This window comes from Propithecus coquereli, unplaced genomic scaffold (genome assembly GCF_000956105.1).
Source record: "Propithecus coquereli isolate 6110/MARCELLA unplaced genomic scaffold, Pcoq_1.0 Scaffold114, whole genome shotgun sequence".
Classification (NCBI taxonomy): domain Eukaryota; kingdom Metazoa; phylum Chordata; class Mammalia; order Primates; family Indriidae; genus Propithecus; species Propithecus coquereli.
The window spans coordinates 3440429-3458627 of NW_012135414.1; the positions used below are offsets into that span (position 1 = coordinate 3440429).

The following is an 18199-nucleotide window of genomic DNA, read 5'->3' on the forward strand; positions in this document are numbered from 1 at the left end:
TAGAACAGACCCAATTTCTGCATTCCAGTCCCATTCACTTGGAAATCCTGACTATGGGTCACGAAGTCTTGGGGACATTGGTAGGGTGGAATGAGAGTGCTTAGAGTTCCAGAGGTAGGGACCCTGGAAGTGCTGGTTCTCTCCCATTTTGACTCTCTATCCCTTAGCTTCTCTAGGGTATAGCGTATGGACTCAGGATTCCCTCTGGTTAAAGACAGAGCTCTAAATTCACTTTAGCTTTCTTCTCCCCACCAAGGGCAAGAGTCCAAGAAATAAGCACAACAGGTTAGAAGGATAGATAAGCTGCTTGAGGTTTATTTATAAAGTACAATGATACACATATTGGGCTTGCCCTTATTTTTACTTCTCCTTTGCCTTCCTCTCCACCCAGCTGAGATTTTTGCTTGCTTTCATCTGAGGGTCCTGAGCTGATTTCACTAACCTATCTGCTCTTGGCTGTAATGAGCCAAAGACCAGTACAACCTTCCCTGGACCTGAGGGTGGGTTCATCTCAGCAGGCCCTCAAGGATCCCACCAAAGGAACTGACTCTGCTGACTCCAGTCAGCTCAGGGTTCTGTGGAGCGGAGAAACTGGTGTCCTTCCTGGAGTGCTGCCTTCATCTCCTCGAACTGAGCCAACTGGCAGGCCTCGTCCAGCCCCAGCCAGCGGTAGGCTTGGTGCTCGTGGGAGAGGCGGATCTCCACGTCGTAGTCCTTCACCTCCGCCAACCAGTAAATGACTGTTTTAGGCTTCTCCCTGGCCACATAATTGAGCTCCCTTCTGAACCCCTCAATGATGGTTAGCTGGCCTGCTTCTATTCCCGCTTCCTCCTGCGTCTCCCTCAGGGCTGTTTCCAAGTCATTCTCTCCTGGTTCCACATGGCCTGGTTAGGAGAAAAGAGGAAGAGAAGAAGGAGGAAATTTTTAACAGGCCCCAAAGCTGGATTTTTCCAGGCCAGATGATTTAAAGATTGGGTCTTCAGTGAATTTTCTTGGTGTTCCTAGGCTAAAGGAAGCCTGGGGATTGGCGATATCCTAACATGCCTAGGAAGAGGGTGCAAGGCAGGTAGTATCTGCTTCTCAGGGTCTGAGCAATCCCTCCTTCCCACCTTGTCTTGTCTGCAGAGAGTGAAACAGACCATGTGTTTGGCAAGCCAGGTTTAGAATACTACTCTTTGATGTTGAGAAAGATGATCTCCCTCAGACTTCTGCTTTCTTGTTCTTTGGAGCTCTCCTTATCCCATGTTCTCAGGGACCACTTTTCCCTTGGAGAACTAAAAGTGATTTTTCTAAGGACGGGCAATCCCCTGTTAGCAGGTGGGAGCTAGCTAAAGAGGGAGTACTTCATCTACAATCCAGTGAGGACTTAACACTGTCTACGGTTGGACTCTGAAGTCCCAGGACCAAAAGACAGGCTTAAAACCCTGCACTGCTGTACCAGCAGCTGTTTCCAAGTAGCTATCAAGGCTTTTTCCAAATTGTTTTCATCCTTCTAACTGAGCAAGGCCAGATTTCAGTTTCATAGGGAAAGTCCTGATGGGAACTTAGACTAAGGACAAGCTGAGAGCCAGTTCTAAGAAAATGTGTTGGCAAGACCTGAAACCAAGCAGACAGCTGCCAAGAAACTGTTGCAGAAGAATCTGAAGCTCTGCAGACTGGAGCAGCCCACAGCTTTACCTCTAGGCCCTTCCCACAAATTCTCAGCTTCCCCAGTGGGAACAAGAAGGACTGGGGAGGGTCTGGCAGCCTCTGTTTACTCATGGCTCCAGCAAGTTGCTGGGGATGGCCTCCTGGTCCAGGAGCTGATGGGGAGTAGGAACTTTTAGCTGTGCCTTCCTTGGTTTGGAGATGGGGCTATACCCTAGCTCTCCTCCTTCCCAGAGGTCCACAGTACCCTGAGTGAGTCACTACTACACAAAAAACAACCAGGAACTTAGCACTTAAAACCCATTCTAGCTCATGGCTTTTGGGGAATTTTCTCTGCACAGTACCTCCTACAGTGATATACACAAAGACAGATAGGTAGTTCATTGGGGGAGGACAGTAGGAGGGATGCTGGTGATGAGAGGTGACAGTGATTTAAGACGCCCTACCTCCCCTCAGAGGTGTATGGGAATCTCTGAGCACACCCCTCCCAAAGGCATCTATTCAATATTCTGCCCATCAATGATAACAGGGTAACTTCTCCCCAAGCCCAAGCAAGAGAGGATTAGGAGAGGTCCTTTCACATCTTGTAGTGAGAGGAACCATAAAGTATGACTTAGGTGGTCAGGAGACAAGTGTGAATATTCCTATTCATAGTATTTGTGACACTTCCATCTCTTTTTTTCACCGTTTCTCCCCAGTACGATTCAAATGTGCAAAATTTATTTCCTGTTCCCACTTCCTTGTTTTTCTTCAACCCTGGATCCTTGTCCACCTCTCTCCACAATACTCCCTTTTAAAGTCCTTGTTCTCTTGTGTCTGGGGGCTGTTCACTCTGGGCTCCTCATCCTAGCAGGCGCCAGAGCCAACAGTCTGTCCCTGCCCACTGGGACCATGTCAATGGCCTCAACCAAGGATGGCTCCTTTTTCCCATTTCTGCCTACACAGCCTGGTTTCTCTTTCAGAACCATCTGACTGAGGCTTTCTTCCTCTTAGAGGTGGGATCAGGAATGCTGGTGGATGAAAACCAGCCAGTTTACAAACAGATCTTGGCCTAGTCTCAGGCCTCAGGCTACTAGTCTTCACTGTTCTGCCCCCTGGAGACTTGGCTAACTCCACCCTGGTTGCTGAGTGATAGACCCAGGGCATAGGTAGCTGGCCAAGCTGCGATCCCAAAGTCTCTGTAATCTTCACAGCCCCCTGGTCTGAGGAGGGTCCTCCTATCCCCTCACTCATCCACTCCTGCCAGAGTTTGCAGATGAATCTATGATCAGGGAACCCACCTTTTCCGTGCTCCAACTCAAACCATGTTCAGAAACACTCCAGAAATCACACTCTCTGTGTGTTTAGTTCAAAAGAAAAACCTAGCGAGAGGACACTAGACTGGGAGTCAAAGGAACTTAATCAAATGAAATCAGAGATAGCTGGGAGCTGGAAGAAAACAGGATTTTCTAGTCAGCCTCTTGCTTGACAAATGAAAAACTCAAAGCCCAGAGAGGTGGGCACACATCTCAATCATGACTCAACTCCAAGGTCTCCAATTCCCAGCCCAGTGGCTTTTCTCCTATTCAGCCATTCACTCCAGAGGCTGGAGAGCTGGTCAATGATACTCACAAAAACACCAGGTGCTGCAGCTGCTCTGGAATTCAGTCACGGAATTCTATTTGCAGCTCTGCTTTGTCCTGGCCTGGAGACCTTGTATGTAGAAAGGATCAAAGACTCCTACCTACCCCAACCCCTCCTATTGCACAGTCATTGGGAAACAAGCCTTGTGGAGGGACTAGCAGGATGGATTTCTGAGCAACACTCGGCAATTTCCCAAGAGCCAGCCCCTCTGGCCTCGCACCTTTGGGAGGAGTCCAGTGATGAATACCATCTGATGCCTGCAGCAGAAGAAACTCAATCGCATTGTTATCCACCTTGGGAATGAGGCGTCTTCGGAAGATGATCAAGCCACATGCTCTCACAGCCATGGTCTATCTAAGGACTTAACAAAGAAGATGTGGGACATTGGGCAATTACACAAAATAGGAAGATCTATACTGGAAGGTACCACTCTGGTGCTGAAGAGTAGCACAGACTAGCTAACGGTGATCTCATAACCCACAGAAAAAGGCAGCATGCCAAGGACCAATGAGGGCATCCAGGAATCAGAGACTGACCTTTGTGTGTAACTGCGGGACCCTGGCAACTACCTTCAATGTGGCCTCTATCCCAACTCCTCCAGGTCTCCCTGTAAGACACAGGGCCGGTGTGTGTTTGTTATGAGACTGGAGATCCTCAGAAGCGAACACACTGAAACAAGAGAGGCGCTGGGAATGGGAGAGATGTAGCAAAAGTATTATCATCAAACCTACAATCCCATTCCCCTCAGCCTACATTCTGATTCAGAAGGGTTACCTAGGGAGGGTAGGTTGCTGTAAGAAAAAAATATTTTGTTGGTTTCTTTGAGTCTTTATTTTATCCATGTTTTTTAACATGTTATACATTCACTGGGTCCAAATTCAAAGCTCAAAAGGGCACACATAGTAGAAAGTCTCTTTTCCACCTCATCAGAGACAAACTATTAATAGCATAGTGATCAAAAGCATGATCCTGGAGCTGGGGTTCAGGTTCTGGCTCTGACACTTATTGGCTATGTGACCTCCTATTCCTCATCTGTGAAATGGGATAATAATAGCTCCATCTCAAAAGGTTGCTGTGAGGATTAGATCATTTCATTTTTGTAAAAGTGCTTTGGAATAGTGCCTGACACATAATAAGCACTCAATAGATTTCCATGTGTGTAGGAAAATGTCTAGAAAGATACACATCATTAATCGTGATTTCTGGATGATGAGATTATGGGGAGACTTTCATTTTCTGATCCATATATTTCTGTATAGTTTGAAATTTTACAGAGAATATGTATTCATTTTGTAATCAGCAATACAATAAAGATTTTTCCATTTCAGAACAAAAAGCCAACCACAACAAAAAAGATAAGGGAAAGGAGAAAAGTAAGAATATCTGCACAACTGAAAAGAAAATTCATCTGAAGGGGGACTCATAATCAAGATAACAAAAAATACTACAGATATTTTATGTGAGGCCCTGCTAAAGAAAAATTTGTGTCATTCATTCATTCAACAAATATTGAACACCTACTATGGTACTAAGCACCGCTCTAGGCTTTTGCCTTCATGCAGCTAATACTCTAATGGGAGAGGCAGACTTTAATCAAATAGCTAAACAAATTAAAAAATAACTGCCTATAAGGTACATGCTACAAAGGAAAAATGTGTGATGGGTAACCTGACCTTGTCTGAGGGATCAAGGAAGGCTTCCTGAAAGGAGGATGTTTAAGCAGAGAAGCAAAGGATGAATCAAAGGTAAGTCAGCAGAGGGAAGGAGAGGACAGAGTGTACTCCAGGTGGGAACAGCATGGGCAAAGATCTTAACATGAGGCAGTAGAACTGAAAGAAAGTCAGGTGTCTCAAATGCAGTGGAGGCCTGGGAGAGTGGCCCAGGCAGGATGAGGCCTGAGCATGTCAGCAGGGCCACAGAAGGAGCTGGTGCTCAGGGACAGCAGAGTTCATGCAGAGAGCGTTCCTGGAACAGGAGCTGCTGTCCTCCACAGCCCCTTTGTTGGTGTTCAATAAAGATGAGCTTGTGGCTGTCAAAGGCATACAAATCAGGCCCAAACAGAAACCTGTTCCAGCGCAATTCTCAGGACTGCCAACAGATAATAATGTTACTCTAGGGAATAGCACTTTCTCATCAAAACCACACAACCAACACCAGGACCTTTCCATACCTTTCTAAACCTGTACCAAAAGTTTTTAAGGATTGGAAATAATCTCAAAGGGCATTTTTTAAATAGTCTGTGCTCTCATATACTGTTGGTGAAAGAGTAAATTAGCATATCCCCTTAGGAGGGCAGTTTGATAATAACTATCAAAACATAAAATGTATATTCCCTTAGAACCAGCAATTCCATTTCTAGGCACTCTCATATACAGAAAGACAGGTGTTTAAGATGCATACAAGAGGATGTTCACTACAACCTTGTTTATAATATCTAAAAGATCAGAAACAGATCCACCAATATGAGAATGAGTAAAAAGTATAGTATATCTACATGATGGAATATCATGAAGCCATTAAAAAAAACAAGGCAGAACTAAATGTACTGCTTGTAAGAAGAGATTTGCAGACATATTAAGTGAAAAAAATATGGTTCAGAATAGTATGCATAATGCAATCCTGCTTGAGTTTAAAAATTCATACATAAAGTGGTAGCAGGCTTTTATTAAATACTATGTTCTATTTTCCTGGACTCCCTCCCTATTTATGCCAAGAACTTTCCCCATTCTGGAAGCCAGAAGAAAGCACTTTGTCACTGTAGAACTGGTGAACAAAGCTTTCAAATTACTGGTTCACAGTTTAAGCAGAAACACATAACTGATCCCATACCCTCCCTATAAAGATGCTCAAAAAGTATTAGAAGGTTATAAGATGTAGAGTACCTTGTTCCTGCCTCAGGTCCCATGGAGTGAATGTTAGAACCACTAGATATGCCTAGGCATCCAAGACTAGAGGGCACAGTGCCCTGCCTAGGACAGGAAGCCCCAAAGTTTTCCTCCACACCACTGCCACCACCGATACAGCACAGGAAAGCAAAGATGCCTGCGTAGGGAGCCAAGAAAGACAGGCCTGGGATGGCCATGTCGAGCCACTAGGGAAAGGAAAGTGGACCAATATTTTCCTACACAGTATTGGAGCAGGGGTGGAATCTTAGGGTAGTGACAAAGGTGCATCCTAGCAAGAATGTATTTTAGTGGGTGCCAGTATATAGGGATGACCACATCTAAGAGCCACATCAGCTAACAGTTCATCTCAATGGGACCAGAAGAGCTAGGATCAGATGCCCACTCGCCACCTACGCTCTGTACCCATGGAGAGGACAGTTCTTCTAGAAAGGGAGAACTTCTCATTGCCCTTTCAATTGCTTGGCTTGAGCCGGCTGTCCTCCAGAATTCCTCCCACCCACTCCACACATGCAACCTTCTACTCATGTTTTCAAAAGCAGCTCAGATGTCACTTCTCCGTGAAGCTTTCTAGCTTCTAATCACATCATCAAACAAACTTCTACTACAGGGTTAGATCAAAGAAGCAAAAGCTATGAGCAATAGAAAACTAAGGATTTATTATAAAGATTAGATCTCGTGCAACTATGGAAGTTGGTTAAGAAATCCACACAACTCTGTTGCCTCTGCATCTGGCACTGGGCCTGAAGTCTCTATAATAGTCAGTGAGGCCAACAGTTGTGAAGAAAACTGGATGTGAATGGAGGAGAGCCAGGACAAACTGCAACCTGTGCGAACACACTGGGACCTAGGAAGACAAGTGAAACTCATGAGGACAAACTGAAATGTGCAACTTCCTTTCACTGTCTCTAAGCTCAGTGACTCAAGTGACCTATGGGAAAAAGTGGAGCCCTTTGCCACAGAGCTGAATGTACACCTGGCCCAGGACTCAGAGGAGTTGAAGGAGGAGATTCAGCAGGAGCTCAGAGAGCTGCAGGCCTCGGTGCTATCCTTCACCAACAAGGTGAGCCAGCAGATCAGTGTCAAAAGCATACATACTGCCACCATGCCCGGTGCCTTACTCTGTCCCTCGCAGTGTACTGGCTGCTACTTCACTTCAGCTTTCCAAATCTCACACAAAATTTTCTTGTGGTCAACCCTAACCGGGAACCATATAGGAAGGGAATCCTGGGAATTCTCCTTAGCTAAATTGATACAATACAAAGCCACCACAAGCACATATACCTACCTAGCAAGGTAAATCTCTGTCAGTACCTCTGGCAGGGGACAGCCAGACTATAAGCTCTGTTTCCTTGGGACCCAGCACAGCAGCTCTCAACAGATGTTCATTGACTCAAAGGAACTCTTTCCCCACCTCCCACTCAAACAAATGTTTGAGTATGTTCTGGGGCCCTGGGAAATAGCCCAGTGTTTTCCTGAAGAGTGCCATTTACATAAAAGTGAATGGAGCTATTGTTGGGGGTTTTCTGTTTTTCTGGAGACCATGGAGCTAAAACTGTCCAGGGGTTTGAAAGTAGCCAGCTTTCACACGCGGACTCCAAGTGGATTCAAACCTCAGGGGGTTAAAGAACACAGCATCCAATATGCAAATATGCCTGCAGCCAGGATTGCAGAGGTGAGAACTCCAGGCTGACAGCAGGCAATTCACACTTCAGAAAAGTGGCAGAGTGCCTGAGGTGGTTAGAAAAAACCTGAACAAAAAAACCCCTCAATGTCATCAGAAGGTTCCAGAAGCTAAGGAAAAGTACTCTTGGCTTTCTCTCTATATACAATTCTCTCACAACCTAGGAGGCTTAGGACCTGGATGCCAAAAAAGAATTTACAAATAAATGGCTATGCCAATGTGTTCCAATGTTTTCGTTAAATTAATCATAGTGCTATAAAAAGCGCTCATAAACATACCTTTAGATATAGAAGGAGCTCTCAAAATTCTCCCTCTGACCTATTCCCAATAGTCTAAAATCTGCTTAGCAGAAACAGTGTTTCAGGCTACCACATTATCAATTAAGTGACTATACTGTCCCAGTTACACTGTGCAAGGTTTTTGATAACTATCATTTCTAATGCTCAAGACAACGCTTCAAGAGAAACATTATTATCTCCTGTTTATGAAGAAATTGAGATATTAAAAAGGGTTAAAATACTTGTCCAAGAGCATACCTGGCCTGTAAATGGTGGGATTTGAATCCAAGTAAGTCTAACTCCAAAGTCTATGTTTTTTTCGCTTTCACAGCTCTGCTCAACATGAAAGAATAGAGCTTAGGGCACAAATGGCCCTGAGAGAGCACACACAGATGATTTATAAAATCTCTTCCAGTTTCAAAATTCCCAGTCTTTAATATGTATTTATACAGAGGTTAAGATATCTAGCTCAAATCCTTTCCACTGAACAGGTTTTAGTTGGGGGGAGAGGATGGTATATGCAAGTTCTGGTGCCTAAAGAAGACACTGGACGGGTAAAGTGGAGTGTAAGACTCCTAAGGGTGCCTATCTGATAAGATTTTCTGCTCTTTTCTGGGAAGCAGAAAACCACATGTTCAAAACCATACCCAGTAGCCTGGGGATTCCCATGCAACAAGTATTGGGAACACTCTCCATGCTAGCTTTGGAGAAGCACACAAGAACCTAACCTAGGGCTCTAGTGTCCAGAAAGTTTGGCCAGGTCACTCCACCGTGAGGAGGAAGGACAACTCTTTGCCTGCCCACAAGCAACTCTATGTGACTGCTCAGCTTTCCCTCACCTCCTGAATCATAATTGTCTTTTCTCCAATTCGCCAGTTTCCTTCTTCCCTTTTGGAGTGGACAGAAATGTGGCGCCCATCCACAAGTAAAGCTCTCTCTTGTAACGACAACAAAAAGAGGAAAAGAAAAAAGAAAGGAATGAAAAAGGAAAAAGCTCCTAATTACCATGAATAAATTGAGACAAAGAAAATATTCCCTTAACTGCACCTTTCCCTGGACATCTGCCACTCCATTCTTCTTGCAGAGACCAAGCTGCTGAGTCATTTTGCTATCTTTGCTATTTGGCTGAGGGAAGAAACAGGAGATTTCACCTGTAATGGCATGAATATTGGCTTTTAGGATGAGGCCAAAGTCAGACAAGGTTGGGACAAAAATCATTCCTAGTGAAGGGGATTTTTTAAGTGGCCTGTTAGTGCCATCTGCTGTACAATTCTAGAAAGCAAACTTGGGAAATTCTAATATCAGAGTCTGAAGGGGATTCATTTACTAATCTAATGTCTGTTGAGTGTGTCCTATGTGACAGGCAATGTGAAAAGACTGAAAGGTAGATACAAAGCTGAATATTACAAAGCCCCTACTTTCTTTTTTTTTTGAGACAGAGTCTGGCTCTTGCCCAGGCTAGAGTGCCGTGTCGTCAGCCTAGCTCATAGCAACCTCAAACTCCCGGGCTCAAGCAATTCTTCTGCCTCAGCCTCCCGAGTAGCTGGGACTACAGGCATGTGCCACCATGCCCGGCTAATTTTTTTCTATATATTTTTAGTTGTCTGGCTAATTTCTTTCTGTTTTCAGTAGAGACGGGGTCTCGCTCTTGCTCAGGCTGGTCTCGAACTCCTGAGCTCAAACAATCCGCCCGCCTCGGCCTCCCAGAGAGCTAGGATTACAGGCGTGAGCCCCTATTTTCTAGAGGTTCACAGCTTAGTGAAAGTGGAAGACATTCAAACAGACAAATTACAGTGTATTTTGTGCATCACAAGGGTATATGTAAGATGGAAAGGTAGCAAAAAAGGATCTTTAGGTTAAAGGGTTACCCCACAAAGATTTTGAAGGATGGCAGAATAAAGGTGGAGACAAGGGGCATTCTAGGCAAAGGGAAGAGGGTGGGCAAAGACTCTCAAGCACAAAATGACATTTCATTGGTAAACAGCTTAGTTTTATATTCTGTAAGCAATGAGGCCTTTGACTGGTTTTAGGCAGGGCTGGTAACTTGGTCAGACTGACACTTCACAAACACATTCTGGCAGCATGCAAGGTGAATGAATTATAAGGAAAGATTGGAAGGCTGGGCGCAGTGGCTCACGCCTGTAATCCTAGCACTCTGGGAGGCCGAGGCGGGCGGATGGTTTGAGCTCAGGAGTTCGAGACCAGCCTGAGCAAGAGCGAGACCCCGTCTCTACTAAAAATAGAAAGAAATTAATCGGACAACTAAAAATATATAGAAAAAATTAGCTAGGCATGGTGGTGCATGCCTGTAGTCCCAGCTACTCGGGAGGCTGAGGCAGAAGGATTGCTTGAGCCCAGGAGTTTGAGGTTGCTGTGAGCTAGGCTGACGCCACAGCACTCTAGCCTGGGCAAAAAGAGTGAGACTCTGTCTCAAAAAAAAAAAAAAAAAAAAAGATTGGAGGCAAAGAGACCAACCAGTCACAAGCCTATTACAACAGCGTACTTGTCAAATGATACATTAAGGCAGAGGCTGTGAGAAAGGAAAGGAGGAGATGAATTTGAGAGATTATCTCAAAGTAAAATAATAAAACATCAATAATACTGATGTTTCATTGTCTAAGGGAAAGAGAGAGATGTTTCATAGTCCAAAGAAAAGAGAGAGAGGTATATGGTTTGGGTACAGTGTGATGGGTACAGGAGTTAGAATGTAAGCTAATCACTTCTGTTTGGGACAAGTTAAATTTGAAGTGCTACAGACTACCCACAAGGTAAATGAACAGATGGGTCTAAAGTTCAGTGATCATCTCCTCCCATCTCTTCATTTCCCACAGTGGAAATTTTCTATTAGAGAAAGATTTCGCTCCCACTATATGTACCTCTGCAGCCCACTTCCCTCCAATTTGGGTAAGTACCTGTCCAATCTCTCTGGTATTCCAAGTATTTCCATCCTCTTTCAGTCGGAAACACCATAACACAACACAGAAAAGCATGGCTGGCTTTGAAGTCAGAAACACCCAACTACTGAATTTAATAGTTGTTACTTAGAGCAAGATACTTAACTTCCTCATTTGTAAAATGAAGTTAACACCTACTTTTCATGGTTGTTGTAGAGTTTAAAATAAATGATGTAAACAGAGGGTCTGGATATGAGCTAAACTGGGTACTCAGTTACAGTAAGTATACTAGCCTACTGACTAGTGTATTTGCTTGTTTTGTTTTTTGTGTTTTTTTTTTTAGACAGAGTCTCACTCTACCACCCAGGCTGGAGTGCAGTGGCACAATCATAGCTCACTGTAACCTCAAACTCCTGGGCACTAGCAATCCTCCTGCCTCAGCCTCCCAAAGAGCTGGTATTACAGGCATGCACCACTATGCCTGGCTAATTTTTTTTATTTTTGTAGTGATGGGGTCTGGCTGTGTTGCCCAGGCTGGTCTGGAACTCCTGGCCTTAAGCAATCCTCCCTCCCCAGTCTCCTAAAGTGCTAGGATTACAGACATGACCCACTGCACCGGCTAGCTCGTTCTTATTATGAGGATAATAACTACCATTTTTTGAGAAGTTACTACTTGCCAGGCATTGTGCCAACTGCTTTACCTTCATTATTTCACTTAATTTTCACAACAACCCCCTGAGGCATTACTGCCATTTTTCAGAAGAGGAAAGAGGAAACTATGGTTCGGAGATGTGTCTGGGCAGTGACTCAAATGCAGGTCTGCCTGATTCCCGATATCATTGCTCTTAACCTCGACTCTACATTTGCGTTTTACATTTGACAATTTGATTGCATTCAGTTTACTTTAAGCTGTCACATCCTTATTGCTGCGTTTTTAAGTGGTGGGACTCTCGTGTGACTCTCTTTACTTCTGCTACGATATTACCCACTCAATAGTGAAGCAATTAGAAAACATAAAATCTCTTTGGTAAGCGGGTGGCGTTTAACGGGTAACAACAAAGTGAAATTGAGGCCCAGGGAGGGGAAGGTATGGCGCCCGGGCCGCTGGGCCCTAAACCCGGGCCTCGCCCGTCTCTGGGATTCTGAGGATCCACCCCATCACCACTCGCATCGGGGCAAGCAAGGCTCATGGAGTCATTGAACCCTCCCTTCTTCCGGTGCTGACAGGAAAACTGAGGTCCTACGAGCGGATGGGGCCTGGCCTGCCCGCACCTCATTGCCACCTTGGAGGGCGCGTCCACCTTTGACCCTGCAGTTAGTTAGTTGCAGACTGCCATCGCTCCAGCCTCAGTTTTTCTACAGAGAATTAAATCTAGCGGCCTCTTAGGCTACTCACCCGTAGCAGAGGGAGATAGGAGGTGGGCCTTGAACGAAGACTGGAAGTACACCGACCAATCAGGTGAGCTTGGTTGCGCTGTGGGCAACCAACAGAATTGGGCAATAGGATCCTCGACCCGCCTCAAAGGTGCCTTTCTCTCACTGAGAACGTCGCGAGATCTTAACTCAAGTGGCACGATTGGTTGAAGGACTGTAATTGAGAGTTATGCCAGTGTTTCCTCGGATCTCTGATTGGTCTTCTAGAGAAGAAGGAGGCGAACGACAACCAGTTCCCTGCATGTCCATTGGTGGGCGGTGCGAGACGGCCGACGCGCGGGCCACAGCGCGGGCGTTCGAACTGGTGCTTGGCGGCGTTACCATGGAGATGTGGCCTGGCCGTTGCTTGGGGCTCGCGGGTTGACAGGACGCTCGGGTTGCCGGCCTTGGTGCTCTCTCCAGACGGCGCCGTCTTCTCCTCAGACAAGGCTGACCGAGGAGGAGTTTGGAAGCCCCCGAGGTGAGAAAGGGCGGGAGCAACAGAGGCAGGGCAGGCTTGGTTGGTAGTGTGGCGCCAGCCCGCGTGAGAGGGTGTGCGTGACGCCCGCGAGTACCAGGAGACGGGCGGTTGTGAGGGAACCGGCAGTTGGCGCTGCCGGTTCTTCCGAATGTTCACCTACTCTCCTAATTTTCACGCCCATAACTTTGCCTTTTCTTCAGCAATTATCTCATGAAGTCTTTTCTGAGTCCCAAAGTATTGCCTTTGACCCCATAACCCTGACTGCAACCTCTCTTAGAGCGATTCTATTCGGTCTTGAGTTGTGTACTCCCGGGAATCCCATTCTCCTCCCTTATCCCATATAATTCTGAAGACTTTGAGGTAAAGCAAACATGTTTCACAATGTCTTACGCATAATATATTTTCAGGAAATATCTGTTGAGTTAATTTAATTCACCACAAATAGATTGGATTCCCCTTTATGCCCTCCCCAGTTATCTCTCCCATTCAGAGATGATTTTTAATATTGAGGATGGGGGGGCACCCTAATCTCATATGTCAAAGGACTTGAAAGTTTATGGTTGGCCTTTCTACGCTTTGTGAGAGGTTAAACTTTTTTGTATTGGTTGCCACAACTCTTCCTGCATTGTGGTTTATAGCCTTGGTCTCCCAATACTTTTATTAGACTCATTATTCTTTCCTTAATACAAACCATTCCGTTGCTGTATGCCAAGATAGTTTATTTCCTTTTAGTTTCTTAGTGACCTGCAACTATTATCACATTTTAAATGTGCTTTGAAAAATGTTTTAAAGCATTTTCTCATTTGTATTTGTATTTATCTGTAAGTTGGGAGGCATTATAGTCTCTCCACTTCAGTGCATATTACAGCTGCTCAGATAACTTCCCATCCATCCATCAGATGTCCATCATAGAATGGCATTATCAAGACTTGTTTTGTTGTTAACTTATAGACTATCTATTTACAGTCTCATTGTTGATGATTCTTCCTTATATCAAATTCATAGCTCGATAGTGACTTTAATAAAAGGAGTGAAAAAAATCCGATACAGGCCAGGCATGGTGGCTCATGGCTGTAATCTTAACACTTTGGGAGGCTGAGGTGGGAGGATCAGAACTTTGAGACCAGCCTGAGCAACATAAGACCCTGTCTCTACAGAAAAATGCCAAAGTAGCTGGGGATGGTGGTGAGTGCTCATAGTCCCAGCTACTTCGGAGGCTGAGGCAGGAGGATTGGGTGAGCCCAGGGGTTTGAGGTTGCTGTGAGCTATGATGACACCACTGCTCTCTAGCCCAGGGAACACAGTAAGACCCTGTCTCAAAACAAAAGCAAAAAAAAAGATCAGATACAGAAGCTATGTTCCTATTACTCTTTTCTTTTTTAAATAAAAGTTTGAAACACTACCTTATAGTTAAACTGTAGATCTCTGACATGTAGTAGACTGGGGATTTAGGGCTTGGCTTTGACTCTGTCTCTCAAACTCATTCACTGTTGATGGCTTTGCAAGTCATTTAGCCCCTTTAGACCTCACTTTTTCCATCTGGGAAATCAAAGGGTTGAATTAGATTATTAATAGAATTCCTGTGGCTCTACTATCAATTTAGTCAAGTAGTTGATGTCAGGTAGACATCGTGCTCTCAGCCTTCCAGAGACCATACAGAATTTTTTAGCAGCTGAAAGCAGTAGCTACCACTTACTGAGCATTTACCCTGTGCAAAGCACTGTCTCAAAGACTTTATATAGTTATTACATTTTTCTTAGTATAGCACATTAATGTGCTGCCCATATAGCATTTTATTAAAAACTTTTGTTTTATGTTAATGAAAATCTTTACTATTTATAACAAATAGCCCTTGGAGCAATGTAGGGTATGATCCTCTCATTTTCCAGTTTAGGAGAAACAGCAATTTCTCTCTCTCTGCTATTTTTTTGTTTATAAAGTGAGGCATTGAACTCTTCTCAGATTCCTTCCAGATCTAGTGTTCCATGATGATTGATCTATTAATACAGTTTCCCCATGCTCGCTCAGCAAACCTGTTCATAATTTGCACAGAGTAAACCTCAACAAATTTTGTTAAATGAGTAATAGAGTTCTACTTCTTATACTTTGAGTGTTGTCATTGTATACTTTCTAAGTTACTATCTCAAGGGTTTTGATGTTCAACCCTGTTGAACAAGAAAACTTTTGCAGGCTGGGTGTAGTGGCTGACGCCTGTAACCCCAGCACTTTGGGAAGCCGAGGCGGGAGGGTCACTTGAGGCCTGGAGTTCCAGACCAGCCTGAGCAACATAGTGAGATCCTGTCTCTACAAAAAGAAAAATTAGCCAAGCGTGGTGGCACTGACCTGTAGTCCCCACTACTCAGGAGACTGAGGCAGATCGCTTCAGTCCAGGAGTTCAAGGCTGAAGTGAGCTATGATGAAACCACTGCACTTCAGCATGGGCAACAGAGTGAGACTCTGTCTCTTAAAAAAAAAAAAAAAAAAAAGACTTTCCATAGGTATAAATTGATAATAATAGATACCATATACTGTTCAGTGTTTATGTATCAAACACTGAATTTAACACTTTATTTACATTATTCCTGTTAATTATTTACATTATTCCTATTATTTATTTACATTATTCCTATTAATCCTCATGAAAGGAAACATCTTTTTCAAGTCACTGTCATTTTTTTGTCAGTTCAGTGCAGTAGCTTCCTAAATGATCTTCCTTCTCCCATTTTTCCCACCCGCTGAGTGAACTTTAAAGACATGTACCAGATCATATCCTTTCCCTACTTAAAATCTTCCAGTGACTTCCTACTTTCCTTACAAATAAAATTCAGACACTTTTATATGGCCCAATAGAGCCTACATAATCTGGCCCCTACCTTTCTATCCTCATACTGTTCTCCCTCTCAACTACTATGCTAGCCAAAATAGGCTTCTGGTGATTGCTTAATCATGCCATGTTCATTTCCACCTTAGGGCTAACGTGCTCACTTAGACTGTTCTTCCTCCTGATCTTTACGTGAATAACTCTCATATTATTTTAGGTTTCACTTCAAATATTCACTTCTGAATGAGGCCTTCTCTGATCATCCAATGTAAAGTAGGCCCTTCACCCTGCTTTATTTTTTTCTTAGCACTTACCATCATCTGAAATTGCCCTGATTATTTGATTAAAATCCCACTAAAATAATAGGTGTCATGAGGGCAATCACCCTGTGTGTTTTGTTCACTGCTATATCTCCAATGCATATAACAGGGCCTAGCTCATAAAAGGCTCTCAAAAAAATTTTCCTGAATGACTGGGTAAAGGTTCTTGTTGGAACTGTGACCATGGCTGTGTCCATAACAATTAATTTGAGTAACACAACCTTGCATTTTCTTGCCCACACGCAGTGAGTCAGGGCACCACCAACTGTGCCAGAATTTTCCTGAGTAATCAAATTACCCTGATACAAAACTTTCTAGCATCCATGACTACAGATGATATCAAATGCTTTTGTACAGTTTTAAATATAGTGTAGGGATATTTATTCATTAAACAATTATTGAATGTTTATTGTATCCAGACACAGTTTTAGATACTGGGGATAAAAAGACTTGTAAGAAGCTGGTTTGAAGGTAGTGAGTTAAATCAGTTGATTGTTCACAGTCAACACAGTCAATTACAGATCAATTTCCTTGTTCTACTCTTTCCCCCTTCTTACTACTGCACTTGACTAATCCTAAAAAACAAAACAAAACAAAACAAAACAAAAACCTATAAGACACATTCCTTGACCACAAGGAGATTATATTCTATTGGGGAAATAGACATATTCATAAATAATTATTATAGGATGTAACTGAAATGATAGAGCTATGCAAAAGGTATGATGCAAACACAGAAGGGACATCTGACCACATCCGGATAAGACCTCATTTGTGATTTAATCAGTAAAATGTAGATAGATGGAAAGTGAGGTTCGATGATAGTGGGAGGAGGCCACTTAAGGGCACAACATGAATAAATGCATAGAAAACTAAAATAGTCTAAGAAGCTGACTAAACTGGAGAGTGAGGAAGGGGGCTAGATTATAGAAGGCTTTGTGGGACATGCTAAGGAGCTTTGTCCTGTATGTAAGTGATAACATGACATTGAAGGATTTTATTTATTATTTTTTATTAATTAATTTATCTTTTGAAACAGAGTCTCACTCCATTGCCCTGAATAGAGTGCCCTGACATCAGCCTAGCTCACAGCAACCTCAAACTCCTGAGTTCAAGCGATCCTCGTGCCTCAACCTCCCGTGTAGCTGGGACTACAGGTGTGTACCACTATGCCCGGCTAATTTTTTCTATTTTTAGTAGAGATGGGGTCTTGCTCTTGCTCTTGCTCAGGCTGGTCTTGAACTAATCCTGGAGACATTTTGTTAGTGATCCATGCATTTTTTTGCTGTGAGACATATCCACGAGATTGTCTGTTTTATTATGAGGTGAACTAAAGTTACATTGAGATTCTGGAACTAACCCACTGAACAATATTGCACAATGTCCAGGCCAAAAAGACTCTAGTTGAGATTTCACCAGCAATGAGGAGCAGTACTGTGTCTGTTACAGACTTTTAAGTTAGATAACTGATTATGTTGAGATTTGATTGATTAAAACTAGTAATGTAATATAGAATCATGTAGCCAATATATGGATATCTCATCACTTTCTAAAACAAATTCATATCATTGTTTCAAATAAATCATGCCTCAGTTTCTTCATTTGTAAAAAGGGAGATGGTGACAATTGCCATCTATTATAAAAGTCTTGGAAGACTAATCAGATAGCGCAATTAATTGCATACATATTAATAGTTTAGATCACAGTGAATGGAATTATTGTTTTAATTGTTCTTTGTTTTCTCACTGCCACTCCTTTAGAAACAATTCCTGGTGCCATGATGGCAACAGTTCCCAAAGGGATGTAGCCCTGACTGAAAGAATCTATATCATCTTCATAATTTATAAAAACTGATTATAATAGTTATTTTTCTGATTAAATACATGAGATATATTTTGTTGAAAGTATTTTATGACTGCAACATGGCAAAAATCTGCAAATGTCAAGTTCCTGCTGTTGGATTAGACCAAGATTTTAAAAATAAAGCACTGAATTTAAACCTAACATTGGTTACCACCTGTTCCTGGGAATTCTTTCAGAATTAAACCTCTATATTTAGAGAGAGTAATACTTGCACTGTTTTAAGATGACTGGGTTCAATGATTTTGTTATGTTTATTTTTAGGTGATTGCTCA

The 18199-nt window shown here is 43.3% G+C and overlaps 1 protein-coding gene across 1 annotated transcript; it reads right to left on the bottom strand.

Annotated features, from left to right (window-relative positions):
* Positions 1 to 286: 286 nt before the first annotated feature.
* NUDT2 (nudix (nucleoside diphosphate linked moiety X)-type motif 2) lies at positions 287 to 12492 on the bottom strand. Its single transcript, XM_012657132.1, has 4 exons — positions 12426 to 12492; positions 3807 to 3877; positions 3491 to 3631; positions 287 to 884 (listed from the first exon to the last, which is right to left on the bottom strand). Exons 3-4 carry the CDS (start codon positions 3615 to 3617, stop codon positions 568 to 570), a joined length of 444 nt encoding a protein of 147 aa, XP_012512586.1. The 5' UTR covers positions 3618 to 3631; positions 3807 to 3877; positions 12426 to 12492; the 3' UTR covers positions 287 to 567.
* Between the last annotated feature and the right edge of the window lie 5707 nt (positions 12493 to 18199).